The sequence below is a fragment of the Salmo salar genome, chromosome ssa01 (assembly GCF_905237065.1).
Source record: "Salmo salar chromosome ssa01, Ssal_v3.1, whole genome shotgun sequence".
Classification (NCBI taxonomy): domain Eukaryota; kingdom Metazoa; phylum Chordata; class Actinopteri; order Salmoniformes; family Salmonidae; genus Salmo; species Salmo salar.
In genome coordinates, this window is record NC_059442.1 from 53,494,047 (window position 1) to 53,510,389 (window position 16,343).

Below are 16,343 nucleotides of genomic sequence, written 5' to 3' on the forward strand. Positions count from 1 at the left end.
GGTCCAGGTATCACTCCCTTCAGTCTGCAATGGGAAGAGCTGATTAGAGAGAGGGGGAGGCTGGTAGTGGCTCTGTGGGAACAGACAACCCTCTGGGAAGTGGGGAACAGATTTGTCCTCTGCTGTTTAGGGAGTGGGAGGCTTCATCCAGAGTGAGCTGTGACTGTTGTTGTTCCTTAGCAATAGCTTTGTGTTTATTCAATCATAGCCATGGTAGTGGTTGACTAAATATTGGGAAACAGCAAAGTGGAAATAATAAAGTAATATTTATAGAGACTTACCATGACCTTTTGGTTTTTGTTGGATGTTTATGCAGCAGAGCAGTTATTTTGACTGTCATGGAGAAATGTTTTCCTCGTGAAAGTATTTGAGAAGACTTTTAAGGTCAGAAGGATTCAACTGTTCAGTATATCCAGTATTTTAAATCCTAGTCCTCCCGTCCTAGTCTTACAACAAAAAGGTATCTTGACTCTTCAGATTAAGTTTAGACTCACGCAGGAATGAGGATGGAGAAATCGTTTTAGATGCAACGAGCGTATGTACTGGAAAGTTGTGCATCTTACATTACTTCAGGAAGTCTACTCTCAACAACCCACTTCAATGCCCATGATACTTAGCGTTAGAACTAAGGCTACGGAAACCCACTAGAACATAAATACTTTGTCCCAATACATAACATCCTTCACTTGGCCTTGCTTTTGATCTTGCTTCACGTGTATGGAAAGTCTAAGTTATCCAGAACTGAAAACTCCTCTTATTTCTACAGCCACAATTTGTCCTTAAAACCTACCTCAGCTGTCTGGATTGAAATGTTCCAGGGCGGATATTGACTGTATTGATTTGAGTGAGGATTATGACCCGGTAAAACAAGATGAAGTAGTGTGACCTCTGTGTTTTGACCCCGAGTCACGCTCTCACATATCTGGCCCACATTTTGTAATGAGCAAAAAAATGATATATTCCTGTGAAATTACAGCATAGAACTAAACGTAAGTGACTCTTGATATGGGAAGGAGAGATCTGAGAGGGAGATAGAAGGACAAAATGAGAGACGCGAAGGGAGATGAATAATGATAACCGAAGGAGAGGAATCACTTGAGTCAGACATACATTCTATGAATTACTAGAAAGCTTTGTCAGGTAAAATAAGAAAGTGCTTTGGGCCTATGCTAGCTATTCAGATGGGAAGATCTAAGTCCATTTCTTTTCTTCTTGTCTTCTGTCTCTCCAGATGTGCTTCGGACTGGCTGTGGTTTCTCCTCCTCATCCTCCTTCTGATGTTCAATGGCAGATGAAAACCGCTCCCTTCTCCTTTCCTGTCATCTTTGATCTCAGAGAGATGGCTCTGATCCACAGCTAAACAACAGGACATCCTTCTCTGATCTCCTCTCTCTCTCTGACCATCTTCTCATCACCCTCCCTCACCATGGCCTGCTTGCTGGTAGCAGTGTTCCTCTTGGTTTTCCAGGCATATGCTGCCCCACTAGATTTTCTTCAGAGTTTGGATCTAGGCCCTGGACTCGCAGCTAATGACACTCTGTCTCCACCCCTGGGGACTAGTAAATGTGCCCCCCACAGCATCATCATTGGGGTGCGCAAGGGGGGCACACGCGCCCTGCTGGAAATGCTGGACATCCACCCTGAGGTCGCTGCCGCTGCCACAGAGGTGCACTTTTTCGACTGGGACGAGAACTACGCTAAGGGCTTTGACTGGTACCGTGAGCTGATGCCATATTCCTACCCACACCAGATCACAGTGGAGAAGACGCCAGGCTACTTCACCTCTGCCTTGGCGCCAGAACGCATCCGTGCCATGAACTCCTCCATCAAGCTGCTGCTGATCTTGCGGGACCCAACTGAACGTGTCATCTCAGACTACACCCAGGTCTACTTCAACCGCCTGGAGAACCACAAGCCAGTGCAGGCCATTGAGAACCTGCTGGTGCGCAGCGGAGCCCTCAACATCCGCTATAAGGCCATCCAGCGGAGCCTCTACGACATGCACATGCGCAACTGGTTGCGCTATTTCCCCCTAGAGCAGATCCACATCGTGGATGGGGATACTTTGATCCGGGACCCGTTGCCTGAGCTACAGAAGGTGGAGCGTTTTCTCAACCTGGCCCCCAGGATAATGTCCTCCAACTTCTACTTCAACCAGACCAAGGGGTTCTACTGCATCCGGAGTGAAGGGCGAGAGCGCTGCCTGCACGAGTCCAAAGGGCGTCCCCACCCGGCCGTCAACGGTACCGTGCTGCAGCAGCTACGCTCCTTCCTACGGGAGCACAACCATAACTTCTACCGGCTGGTGAAGCGCTCCTTTGACTGGCAGTAAGGCAGTTCACCCCTCTACCTATGAGGACTAGTTTCCCCTAGCCCACATATGACTGTTCAAGGACTGACTGACCAGTGTTATAGGGGGAGAAGCACTTTACGAACTCTGACACCCAAGCACCCCTGTCAATCGCCTTTTACTCTGCTCTGGTGTCAGCAGAGCAGTTCCACATTTACGAAGCAAGAACTTACAAACTAACATGGAAAAATCCCCAAGATTGAAGTAGTTCTCTGTACTGTACCTGCCAAAAGTGAAGTGATGCAGATTGTGGAAAAACTCATTTGTGAACCTGATTTAACTTTCGTTTGATATTACTGTACTTGATAATAAATAGTTTTGCTTTAAAAATGTAACGGTGGAATGGGATCTTTTTCACCCTTGGTTCTTTGTGCTGCTCTCCAGCTCCTAACCTGAGTTATTTAGAGAGCATGCTAAGGTAGACTGAGGCATTAGGCAAAGCGTTTGATTCGCTGCGGTGGAAGGACATTAATGCAGGGAAATGGTTTCCCTCGAGCGCCGCTTTAGTAGTACAGAAATCACTAATGGATTTGGACGTTGAAGGTAGTGCCTGCAGCAAAAGGGGCCGAAATCACAAGAGTCAGCAAGCTGAAGTCAAAGAGCTCTTCCTGTATTTTACCACTGTTCAGTGTTCAACGGTTTGATTAGGCTGTAGAGGCAGCCAGTAAATCATATGCTTATCGTAGCAGTTCTCACAGGAGTTGTGCTGTATGTAAGATGCCGTTTCACAAGTGTGATTATTCAACATAAACAGCAGAGAAACATATTACTATGTTCATCATGGTTATTATGGATGGATACTTTGTGTTTTCTTAGAACCATTCTGTCAGATCACTTGCCATTCCATGCCACAGAGAATCGGCACATTTCAGATTGTCACGGGTCATGTTTCCTCATTGATCAGGCTTTAAACAGCAGCCAAAGCTGCCTGTCTGGAGAGACACCACTGGTGCTTATGTGATCTCCCTTCTGTCTGGTGGCTCTGTCAGATGCTAAAAGAGTGCACCCGTTCTCCAAGGGGGTCAGACATCAATGCTGCCGGCTCTATCCCTTGCCAGCAGGAGGGGTATGTTGGTCTGTCCACACTAAAATATGAAGTTCGATACAAGCAATGTTTTTCACACTCCGTCTTGCCATATCCTATTTACTGATGCTGTATTATGTTTTATTGATGTGTCATATTAGTTTATGCAGCCATACTTTTGTTCTACGGCTCCATCCAGCACATCAGAATACTCTAAACTCAGCGGTAGCACTTTACTTTATAGTGTCATAACATCTAATACGGTCATAACCATGTCATAAGAGCTGACATAACTTGTCATAACAATGTCATGACGCCTACATTTAGACCTGTTACATGCATTCTTTTATGGCTAGTTATGACACCTACATAAGGGTGTCAAAACCTACCACTCAAGGCAAACCATTTAGCCATATTATTACCGTTGCAATTGCACACACATTGGTGTCCGAATTGTACCTACCTAACGCTCTGTTGCTGATGATTGTATTTGGGAGCAGGAGCAGGACAAGACACCCTCTTTGTGACTGACGATGACTGACATAATAGTCCAAGGGCCACCCACCAAAACTCTGTTGTTCCGTGACCCAGAAAACGGATCTGCGAAATGTAAACATTATGTAGATAATGTTATGAACAGTAACACTGTCTGATTCCAAACTTGTAAAAGTTGCACATACATTTTTTATCTTTAATCAAAGTCATGATATTAAGCATCGAAATTACAGCGCATTTAGGTAGTTTCACCTTGGTTACTTCTGTTGTAATCTGACGTACAGAACACAAAACGATTTGTGCGTTTTGATTTTCGTCCTTGCATTTTTATCAGTCCTTCACTGATCCAGATGAGCCCCTAAACGAGGAAATATGTTTGAACCATTTGCAGTGGTTTTCTCAGTTAATAGAAGACGTTTTGGCAGATGTATTTAGCCTATAGGGCCATCCTTGTTTTTGCCTGCTAGCCAAACTAAAGACAGCACAATTTTGCTAGCTAACACAGCGCTCAAAACATTCAAGGTCCCGACAGCTGTTCTAGCATCTGAGAAAAATCTATTTAGCACGTTTCAATAGCTTCTTATCTCATAATATTTCAGGATTCGTCCGGTACATTCAGTGGGCTCCAAGTATTTGGACAGTGCAAATGTTTTGTTGTTTTGGCACTACTACACCACTTTGGATTTGAAATTATACAATGATTATGAGGTTAAAGTGCAGACTGTCAGCTTTAATTTGAGTGTATTTTTTTATCCATATCTGGTGAGCCGTTTAGAAATTACAGCATTTTTTGTACACAGTCCCCCCATTTTAGAGTATCAAAAGTATTGGGACAAGTTCACTTATGTGTATTAAAGTACTCGAAAGTGTAATATATGGTCCCATATTCATAGCACACAATGACTACATCAAGTTTGTGACTCTACACGTCTGTTGGACGCATTTGCTGTTTGTTTTGGTTGTTTCAGATTATTTTGTGCATAATAGAAATCCATGGTAAATAATGTACAGTGTCATTTTGGAGTCACTTTTTTTTTCTAAAGAATCAAGTATGTTTCTAAAAAGTTCTATATTTATGTGAATGCTATCATGATTACGTATAGTCCTGAATGAATCATGAATAATGATGAGAAAGTTAGACACACAAATATCATACCCCCAAGACATGTTAACCTCTCACCATTACAATAACAGGGGAGGTTAGCATTTTTGGGGTGTATGATATTTGTGCGTCTAACTTCCTCACTCATCATTATTCACAGTTCATTCAGGAGTATCCGTAGTCATGGTAAAATCCACATTAAACGTAGAAGTATTTGAAAACATATTCTACTCTTATTTACAATAAGAATAGAATGTCATTTCAAATCCAAAGTGCAGAGCCAAAACAACAAATGTCACTGTCCCAATACTTTTGGAGCTCAGTATACTTTCCTTTCTGCACGCATAGAGAATGGAATCTCTGTAAAAATTGTAACGAAGATGTAACCTAGCAACCTCATAATGTTGCTAGGGGAATTACCCAAAATGCGGTATGATATAGAAATGTTACCTTTGATTTATAATATTTAATTAATGTGCAACCTTTTTACAAGTTTTGAATCACAGTGTTCATGTTCATAAAATGATCTACATAATGATGTTGAAACTTTGCGGATCTGTTTCCTGAAACACCTTTTCTGAAGCCTTTTTTTTGTGGGTGGTGTGCTTGTGGGTTTTGACCATAGAGATCCTATTAAATAAAAAATAAAATATTTAACTAGGCAAGTCAGTTAAGAACAAATTCTTATTTACAACGACGGCCTAGGAACAGTGCCTTGTTCAGGGGAAGAACGACAGATTTTTAACTTGTCAGCTCAGGGATTCGTTCTAGCAACCTTTCGGTTACTGGCCCAACGCGCTAAACATTAGGCTACCTGCCCCCCCCCCAAACTAGAGGGGCTATGTCATCAACATAAACCCTCAAAGTTCCAGACTGGAGTGAAAAATGTCAACCACATTGGTCAGAGAAATCCAAACCAGTCTAATTGGAATTAATGGCAGTAGAGGCAGAATCCTGATTTGACTTATGCAGGAAAATAAAAGTAAGGTATGTGATGTATCAGAAATGGTGTAATATAATTATAAATACAGTTTATACAGGTTTTATACACGTTCTGTGTAAATGGTCTCTAAAATATATGTAAACAGACCATAAATATCAGAGTGTTTTCTTGTAAAGCTGTAAGTGCTATTATATGATACAATATCAGAACTTGTTGCATTTACAACTTGTCTATGTCCTATCATCAACTGATTTCAGCCAGTGTATGGCTGTGGATTGACTGCATTGTTTGAGTGGAATGTTGGCATATTGGCAGTTCATTTGAAAAATGTATGGAACTGTCTGGCTTGCTACTAGCTAACAAACATACAGTGCAGATAAATTCTTCAAATTCATTATTTTACACTATCTTATCACAGCACGGGCAAACCATGGTTGACCAACTCCCTGACTAAAATGGCTGATCTTTATCCCATCATAAGAAGGTTCATGTCCATTCTAGTATTCTAACTCCTAATTCTATGGTTTTACACTCTTATGTAGGTGTCATAACAGTCATAAAATAATGCAAATGTCACAATTCTAAAAATGTGTCATAGTGTTATGACAATATTGACAAGTTATGTCAGCTGTTATGACTGTTATAAGGTGTTATGACGCTATGCTTCAACTAAAGAGTTGCCAACTCAGCATGCTCTTTTGTCTTCGAGGAGATGGTAGTGTTACAAATGTAATTTGTTATTACAGTAATGGGCCTTAGCTATTTAACTCAACTGATTTTCTACAAAAACAAATGACACAATACAAAATAAATCATATCTAGTTAGTTAGCGAGCTAAATAAAGAGATTTGGAAAAGTGGTTTTACCTCGCAATAGTGTTTGCATCCAACGTTTGCAGCATGCTCGTACTACCTATATCAAGGTTTGTGAGGTAGACCACTTTTCCAAACATCAATGACCGCGCATGGATCATGTTTAGTACTTTATCCAACAAAAATCGGTAAGATTAAAAGCTAAAACAACTCGTAAATAACCTGTAACTTCGATCGCATTTTACCGCTGTCTTTTGACTGCATGTGCCTCTCTCTCCATGCACCTCAGAACATAGAAACGAATACGATCAATTTTTTTTCTGTCATTACATAGCCCAGGCAGAATTTGCCAAATTCTTCCACGGACACTAATCTAATCCCATTGTGACGCAGGGGTGGACACATTTTGGCAAGTGGACACTATTTAGCGTGACAGGCCCAGGGCTGTTATTACCCTTTGTTTTGTATTCACTAGGGGGCATATAGGTCCTTCAAGAATAGCATGAGGCGATGTGTCTGGACATGCTCTTTCGAGGATTCTACCTTTATAAGTATGTGCAGGTTAAGAGGCTGCGACAGGGATCTGACCATTGCCAAGTCCTGCCCCGTCCTGTGTGTGTCTGGTCACTTGCCAGAAAATCCCCATCCTTCCTTACAGGGATGTGCTGTCCAGGTCACAGAGCCATCTCAGCCGTGTATGCATGCTTCCAGACCATCCAGCACCCGCCCAGCAACCCCATTTCTGACTGTAGACACACACTCACTGTGTCACGCTTAGGGAATACACTGGTTCCACAGTGTGAAGATCACTTTTAACATACTTTTTTTTGTGATGTCTCACAGCAAAAAGGTACTGTACTAGGTCTGTAGTCGTCCAGATATACTACGTGTCTGTTTTTTTGGAAGGGATTTAACACCTAAACAAATCTTAAACATAAAACTATATTTATTTACATGTTACCTAATGTAGTATTCCTTATTCTAACTTGAATGTACTTTTTATTTTATTTTTTTATTTTGTTCTAAACTTTTTACCTGTTGCAAATGCTTGGTAAATCCGGGTGACATGAAAAGGTACAAAAGTTATTGATGCAAATGAATTAGCACTGGATGTTTAAAATAAATCTATACCGTCCAGTGTCCACCTCCAGTGTAATTAGAGGTTTATAGAGTATTTGATAAGATAATCATTATTTCTTTGGCGTAACTGCCTTGGCCTATTTAATCATTTCAGAGGCCTCTAATGATCAATCCTGAATTGTGATGTATGTATAGTACTTACCATTGAATCAACGGCAAGGTAGCGTTCACTGCTAGCTAAGCTGTTTGCACACCAACCGCCACACTGTAAATGCATGATACAAGTCTAATACTGCCGTGTCCTTCATGTGAATTAATGACCTCCATGTCAATCAAATCAAACTTTATTTGTCACATGTGCCGAATACAACAAGTGTAGACTTTACAGTGAAATACTTACTTACAAGCCCTTAACCAACAGTGCAGTTCAAGAAGAGTTAAGAAAAGATTTACCAAGTAAAATAAAAAGTAACACAATAGGAATAACAATAACGAGGCATAACAATAACAAGGCTATATACAGGGGGCACCGGTACCGAGTCAGTGTGCGGAGGTACAGTTTAGTTGAGGTAATTTGTTCATGTAGGTAGGGGTGAAGTGACTATGCATAGATAATAAACAGTGAGTACCAGCAGTGTACAAAATGATTGGGGGGGGGGGGGTCAGTCAATGTAAAATGTCCGGTGGCGATTTTATTAATTGTTCAGCAGTCTTATGGCTTGGGGGTAGAAGCTGTTGAGGAGCCTTTTGGTCCTAGACATGGCGCTCCGGTACTGCATGCTGTGCGGCAGCAGACAAAACAGTCTACAACTTGGGTGACTGGAGTCTCTGACAATTTTATGGGCTTTCCTCTGACACCGCCTATTATATAGGTCCTGGATGGCAGGAAGCTTGGCCCCAGTGATTTACTGGGCTGTTTGCACTACCCTCTGTAGCGCCTTATGGTCAGATGCCGAGCAGTTGCCATACCAGGCGGTGATGCAACTGGTCAGGATGCTCTCGATGGTGCAGCTGTAGAACCTTTTGAGGATCTGGGGACCCATGCCAAATCCTTTCAGTCTCCTGAGGGGGAAAAGGTTTTGTCGTGCTCTCTTCACGACTGTCTTGGTATGTTTGGACCATGATAGTTCGTTGGTGATGTGGACACCAAGGAACTTAACTCTCGACCCGCTCCACTACAGCCCTGTCGATGTTACTAAACTCAGCAAAAAAAGAAATGTCCTCACTGTCAACTGCGTGTATTTTCAGTAAACTTAACCTCTATGGGCTATGTGGGACGCAAGCGTCCCACCCCTGGTACACCCAATCAACAACAGGTGAAATATCAAGAGCGCCAAATTTGAAAACAATTAAATGTCATAATTCAAATTTCTCAAACATACAACTATCTTACACCCTTTGAAAGATAAACATCTCCTTAATCTAACCACGTTGTCCGATTTCAAAATGGCTTTACGGCAAAAGCATAAAGTTAGATTATTTTAGGAGAGTACATTGACAATAGCTGTGTGTAATGTTTTGTCAATTCAAAGACAGACGTCACTAAAAGCAGAAAACCAGCTAAAATGATGCACTAACCTTTGACAATCTCCATCAGATGACACTTCTAGGACATTATGTTAGACAATGCATGCATTTTTTGTTCTATCAAGTTCATATTTATATCCAAAAACAGCGTTTTACTATGGCGTTGATGTTGAGGAAATCGTTTCCCTCCAATAACCGCCAGTCAAGCAGCACAACACATTAAATAATTACTATTCGAAAACATTGGTAAAATATTATATTGTCATTCAAAGAATTATAGATTTACATCTCTTGAACGCAACCGGATTGCCAGATTTAAAAATAACCTTACTGGGAAATCACACTTTGCAATAATCTGAGCACTGCGCCCAGAAAAATACGCTTTGTGATACAGACTAACCGCCATGTTGGAGAGATCTAAAATCGAAAATACTATGTAAATAATCTATTACCTTTGATTCTCTTCATCAGATGTCACTTCCAGGAATCCCAGGTCCATAACAAATGTAGTTTTGTTCGAAAAAGCTCATAATTTATGTCCAAAAAGCTCCGTGTTGTTAGCACATGATCTATGCCAGCCGGACTTCTCGTCATGAACGAGGGGAAAAAAAATATTTACGTTCGTTCAAACATCTCAAACGTTGTATAGCATAAATCATTAGTGCCTTTTTTAACCAGAACATGAATAATATTCAAGGCGGACGTTTGCATTCTCTTTTAAAACGTTTTGGAACGAGAGTACCCAACATGAACTCGCGCGTCAGAGTCTAATCGGCCACCACCGTTCCAAGGCTCTTGTTCGTTCAGTTCTCACAGTATAAGACTCAAAACACTTTCTAAAGACTGGTGACATCTAGTGGAAGCCATAGGAAGTGCTCAACAATTAATAAGCCCCTGTGTGTTTCAATGGCATAGGCTTAAAGGTAATTCAACACATCAGGTATCCACTTCCTGTCAGAATTTGTCTCAGGGTTTTGACTGCCATATGAGTTCTGTTATACTTACAGACACCATTCAAACAGTTTTAGAAAATTCAGAGTGTTTTCTATCCAAACCTGAACGATAATATGCATATTCTAGCTTCTGAGTTGGTGTAGGAGGCAGTTAAAAATGGGCACATATTTTTTTCAAAATTCTCAATACTGCCCCCTAGCCCCAACAGGTTTTAACATGTGTAAATATTTATCAACATAAGATTCAACAACTGAAACATAAACTGAACAAGTTCCACAGACGTGACAAACAAATGGAATAATGTGTCCCTGAACAAAGGAGGGGGGGGGGTCAAAATCAAAAGTAACAGTCAGTATCTGGTGTGGCCACCAGCTGCATTAAGTCCTGCAGTGCATCTCCTCCTCATGGACTGCACCAAATTTGCCAGTTCTTGCTGTGAGATGTTACGCCACTCTTCCACCAAGGCACCTGCAAGTTCCTGGACATTTCTGGGGGAATGGCCCTAGGCTTCACCCTCCGATCCAATAGGTCCCAGACGTGCTCAATGGGATTGAGATCCGGGCTCTTCGCTGGCCATGGCATAACATTGACATTTCTGTCTTGCAGGAAATCATGCACAGAACGAGCAGTATGGCTGGTGGCATTGTCATGCTGGAGGGTCATGTCAGGATGAGCCTGCAGGAAGGGTACCGCATGAGGGAGGAGGATGTCTTCCCTGTAACACACAGCGTTGAGATTTGCTGCAATGACAACAAGCTCAGTCCGATGATGCTGTGACACACTGCCCCAGACCATGACGGACCCTCCACCTCCAAATCGATCCCGCTCCAGAGTACAGGCCTCAGTGTAACGCTCGTTCCTTCGATGATAAATGCGAATCTGACCATCACCCCTGGTGAGACAAAACTGCAACTCATCAGTGAAGAGCACTTCTTGCCAGTCCTGTCTGGTCCAGCGACGGTGGGTTTGTGCCCATAGGTGACATTGTTGCCAGTGATGTCTGCCTTACAACAGGCCTACAAGCCCTTAGTCCAGCCTCTCTCAGCCTATTGCAAACATTCTGAGCACTGATTGAGGGATTGTGCATTCCTGGTGTAACTCGGGCAGTTGTTGTTGCCATCCTGTACCTGTCCCGCAGATGTGATGTTCGGATGTACCGATCCTGTGCAGGTATTGTTACACGTGGTCTGCCACTGCGAGGACGATCAGCTGTCCATCCTGTCTCCCTGTAGCGCTGTCTTAGGCGTCTCACAATATGGACATTGCAATTTATTGCCCTGGCCACATCTGCAGTCCTCATGCCCCCTTGCAGCATGCCCAAGGCACGTTCACGCAGATGAGCAGGGACCCTGGGCATCTTTCTTTTGGTGTTTTTCAGAGTCAGTAGAAAGGCCTCTTTAGTGTCCTAAGTTTTCTTAACTGACCTTAATTGCCTACCGTCTGCAAACTGTTAGTGTCTTAACGACCGTTCCACATGTGCATGTTCATTAATTGTTTATGGTTCATTGAACAAACATGGGAAACAGTGTTTAGACCTTTTAGAATGAAGATCTGTGAAGTTATTTGGATTTTTACGAATTATCTTTGAAAGATAGGGTCCTGAAAAATGGACGTTTCTTTTTTTGCTGAGTTTAAATGAGCACAGTGGATGAACTGGCAACAGACATGACATAATAGTTCTGCAGCAATATGGTCTAATTAAACCTTGTTGTTTGGAATATGTCTAAAGCTATGTTTCTGTAAAGCTATAATGTATTCCAAAAAATGTCCTCTTGCTCAGTTGTGCACCAGGGCCTCCCACTCTTTCTATTCTGGTTAGAGCCAGTTTGCGCTGTTGTGTGAAGGGAGTAGTACACAGCGTTGTACGAGATCTTCAGTTTCTTGGCAATTTCTCGCATGGAATGCCTTCATTTCTCAGAACAAGAATAGACTGACGAGTTTCAGAAGAAAGTTCTTTGTTTCTGGCCATTTTGAGCCTGTAATCGAACTCACAAATGCTTATACACCAGATACTCAACTAGTCTAAATAAGGCCAGTTTTATTGCTTCTTTAATCAGGACAACAGTTTTCAGCTGTTCTAACATAATTGCAAAAAGGTTTTCTAATGATCAATTAGGCTTTAAAAATTATGAACTTGGATTGGTTAACACATTGTGCCGTTGGAACACAGGAGTGATGGTTGCTGATAATGGGCCTCTGTACGCCAATGTAGATATTCCATTAAAAACCAGCCGTTTCCAGCTACAACAGTCATTTACAACATTAACAATGTCTACACTGTTTCTGATAAATTTGATGTTATTTTAATGGACAGAATTTGCTTTTCTTTAAAAACAAGGACATTTCTAAGTGACCCCAAAGTTTTGAATGGTAGTGTACGTAAGTAATTTTACTTATTTGAGCTGAAGAGAGAAACACTCCGACTTCAAAATTAAATGTTATCTAGTCACATCTCATATGTTGCCTGACTACAATATTTTATTTTGATACATTAATAAAAATATGCTGTTTATTTTGGCATGTTTATCTGCCTACGTACCATAGATCGCAAGCCCATAATAAGTCAATAGGGCTAGCTGCTAGTACTGTTAGCTAGCCAGATAGCCACGAAGATTTGTAAGAAGAACGAAGAATTGACATCTATCTTGCATAATATCAGTTTTAGGTCATTTTTGCATGTTAAATTGTCTGGTTAGCTACATTGTTACGATTCACATATAGCTAGCTGATAGTTATGAAGTAAAACGGTTGCTTTGTGTATATCTTTCTTTGTCTCTATTGCCATTGTTGTCCTGGCTGGAAGACGGTTCAGTGAATGGGTAAGTCAATTGGGCTAACTGGCTGGCTAGCTAGCTAGCTAGCCATGAAGAATTGGTAGCTGTCCCATGAAAATGTACATTTACCTTGCATAACATTTAGTTTTTTCTCATTTTTGCCTGTTTAACTAACTGGTTAGCTAGATTATTAGAATTCACATATCTAGCTGATAATTATGAAGTAACATTTTTGCTTCGTGTATATCTTGGAAGAAGGTTCTGTGAATGGGAAGGTGAAGCATGAGGTAATACAGTAGGGAGAGTGTGAGTGCTTCTCAAATGTATTGTTTTATGAATTTCTATTTATTATGGATCCCCATTAGCTGCTGCCAAGGCAGCAGTTACTCTTCCTGGGGTCCAGCAAAATTAGGACCGTTATAAAATGTAGAAACATTACAATACATTCACAGCAGATTTCACAACACATTGTGTGCCCTAAGGCCCTTACTCTACTACCACATATCTACAATACAAAGTCAATTTGTATGTGTGTGTGTGTGTATAGTGCGTATGTTATTGTGTGTTTGTATGCATGTGTCTGTGCATACTGTATGTTTGTGTTGCTTCACAGTCCCCGCTGTTCCATAAGGTGTCTTTTTGTTTTTTTCCCCATCTAATTTTACTGCTTGCATGAGTTACGTATGTGGAATAGAGTTCCATGTAGTCATGGCTCTATGTAGTTCTGTGCGCCTCCCATTGTCTGTTCTGGACTTGGACTGTGAAGAGAATGCTGGTGGCATGTCTTGTGGGGTATGCATGGGTGTCTAAATTGTGTGCCAGTAGTTCAAACAGACAGCTCGGTACATTCAACATGTCAATACCTTTACTTTGAGCCAGGAGAGATTGACATGCATATTATTAATGTTAGCTCTCTGTACATCCAAGGGCCAGCTGTGCTGGCCTGTTCTGAGCCAATTGCAATTTTCCTTAGTCCCTCTTTGTGGCACCTGACTAAACAACTGAACAGTAGTCCAGGTGCAACAAAACTAGGGCCTGTAGGACCTGCCTTGTTGATAGTGCTGTTAAGAAGGCAGAACAGCGCTTTATTATAGACAGATTTCTCCCAATCTTAGCTACTGTTGTATCAATATGTTTTGACCATGACAGTTTACAATCCAGGGTTGCTCCAAGCAGTTTAGTCACCTCAACTTGCTCAATTTCCACATTATTCATTTTAATGAATGATCTGTCCCAAATACAATGTTTTTAGTTTTTGTAATATTTAGGACTAACTTATTTCTTGCCACCCATTCTGGAACTAACTGCAGCTGTTGGTTAAGTGTTGCAGTCATTTCAGTCGCTGTAGTAGCTGATATAGTGTATAGTGATGAGTCATCCGCATACATAGACACAGTGGCTTTACTCAAAGCCAGTGAGATGTCGTTAGTAAAGATTGAAAAAAAGTAAAGGGCCTAGACAGCTGCCCTGGGGAATTCCTGATTCTACCTGGATTATGTTGGATAGGCTTCCAGTAAAGAACACCCTCTGTGTTTTGTTTGACTGGTAACTCTTTATCCACAATATAGCAGCAGGTGTAAAGCCATAACACATACATCCAGCAGCAAACTATGATCGATAATGTCAAATGCTGGACTGAAGTCTAACAAAACAGCCCCAGCAATCTTTTTATCATTAATTTCTCTCAGCCAATCATCAGTCATTTGTGTAAGTGCTGTGCTTGTTGAATGTCCTTCCCTATAAGCGTGCTGAAAGTCTTGTCAATTTGCTTACCGTAAAATAGCATTGTATCTGGTCAAACACAATTTTTTCAAAAAGTTTACTAAGGGTTGTTAACAGGCTGATTGGTCGGCTATTTGAGCCAGTAAAGGGGGCTTTACTATTCTTAGGTAGGGTAATGACTTTTGCTTTCCTCCAGGCCCGAGGGCACACACTTTCTAGTATGCTTAAATTGAGGATATGGAAAATAGGAGTGGCAATAGTGTCCCCTATTATCCTCAGTAATTTTCCATCCAAGTTGTTGAGGAAGTATCTCAGAGTAGGAGTGCTGATTTAGGATCAGTTTTTCCTTTAAGATCACAATTAATAAGGTTACATGGACAAAGGGGGACCTGATCCTAGTTCAGCACTTCTACTCTGAGACACTCCCCAGGTCTACCTCCCTTTCTGTCAATGTTTTTTTCTCTCTCTTTCTACTCTCCTTTTTTTTTAGGTTCTTCGGCTGAAGCCTGTGAGGGTTAGGTTGCGATTTTCATCCTTATGACATTTTGTTAGTCACTGTCTGGATATTACACTGTCTTTGGGTGTAAACAGGGGTCAGATGTGGTCGGCTTTCTGTTTATATCTGATTCTGTATGGTTGTTTTTCCAATTACTAAGCTTTTCCAGAAACTTAGACCCCTGCTTCTTGTATGAAGATATAGTATGTTCAAAGGAAACATCAATGCTTTTTGGATGATATAACATCTTTGGCTCCATGTAGTCTTTTTTTAAAGTGAACTGTCAGTGTTTCTCCTAGGCAGGTCACTTATCCACTGGACTAGGTGGCATGGCATTACGTTTTGAGACAGGAAATTGGCAAGTGAACAAAAGGTTATACTCTCTCACAGAAAGGGAGGGAAATAAAAGGTGTTACACAGGCATAAAGAACACTGATACTGACACCTGGCTGTAGACTCCATGGACCCTCCTGTTAGAAGCCATGGGAGTCTACAGCCATATATCAGGGTTAAAATGACAAGAGGGTGTCCTAGCATCAATGATCAGCGCAGATTAGTGCAGTACAGAAGACCACTGTATTACACAACCACTAAAGCACATGAGACATTAAACATCTAGATATTCATGGCCTTACAAACAAACCCCCACTAGTTTGGTCTCATACACATCAAACATACCCTGACATGTTTTCTACCAACAATGAATCTCAGTGTGGGCTTCACTGTCAACACAACCCAGCATTGATTGACCTCATTGGTCATCTAAAAGATGAACATGTTGAACTTGATGGGAGGAAAGGAACTCAGTTTGCTTTTATAACTGGGCCAGTAGCCATCAAAGCCACCCGTTGTTGTTCCTATGACAAAATAACAGTTTCAATGTTCAGTCATTTAGCAGACACTCTTATCCAGAGTGACTTACATTAGCGGGTTGAAAATCCTTGAGTTAGACCTACCAGTAAAGGGGATTCAGGGGATACTTTTTTTATTTTGCTGGACTAAGTCTATCCATTCCTATGCAGTGCGGCATTAATTATGCAGTACTAGATGCAATTACAGTCAGG

The 16,343-nt window shown here is 41.4% G+C and overlaps 1 protein-coding gene across 1 annotated transcript in view; it reads left to right on the top strand.

Moving 5' to 3' along the window:
- The window catches only part of LOC106604920 (heparan sulfate glucosamine 3-O-sulfotransferase 1), a 68,426-nt gene extending 65,310 nt beyond the window's left edge, over window positions 1-3,116 (top strand). Inside the window, exon 2 of the mRNA XM_014200059.2 lies at window positions 1,232-3,116. Coding sequence (XP_014055534.1) covers window positions 1,427-2,332 — 906 coding nt within the window. The 5' untranslated portion in view covers window positions 1,232-1,426 and the 3' untranslated portion in view covers window positions 2,333-3,116. The remainder of the gene's footprint in view (window positions 1-1,231) is intronic.
- The last annotated feature ends 13,227 nt before the right edge of the window (window positions 3,117-16,343 follow it).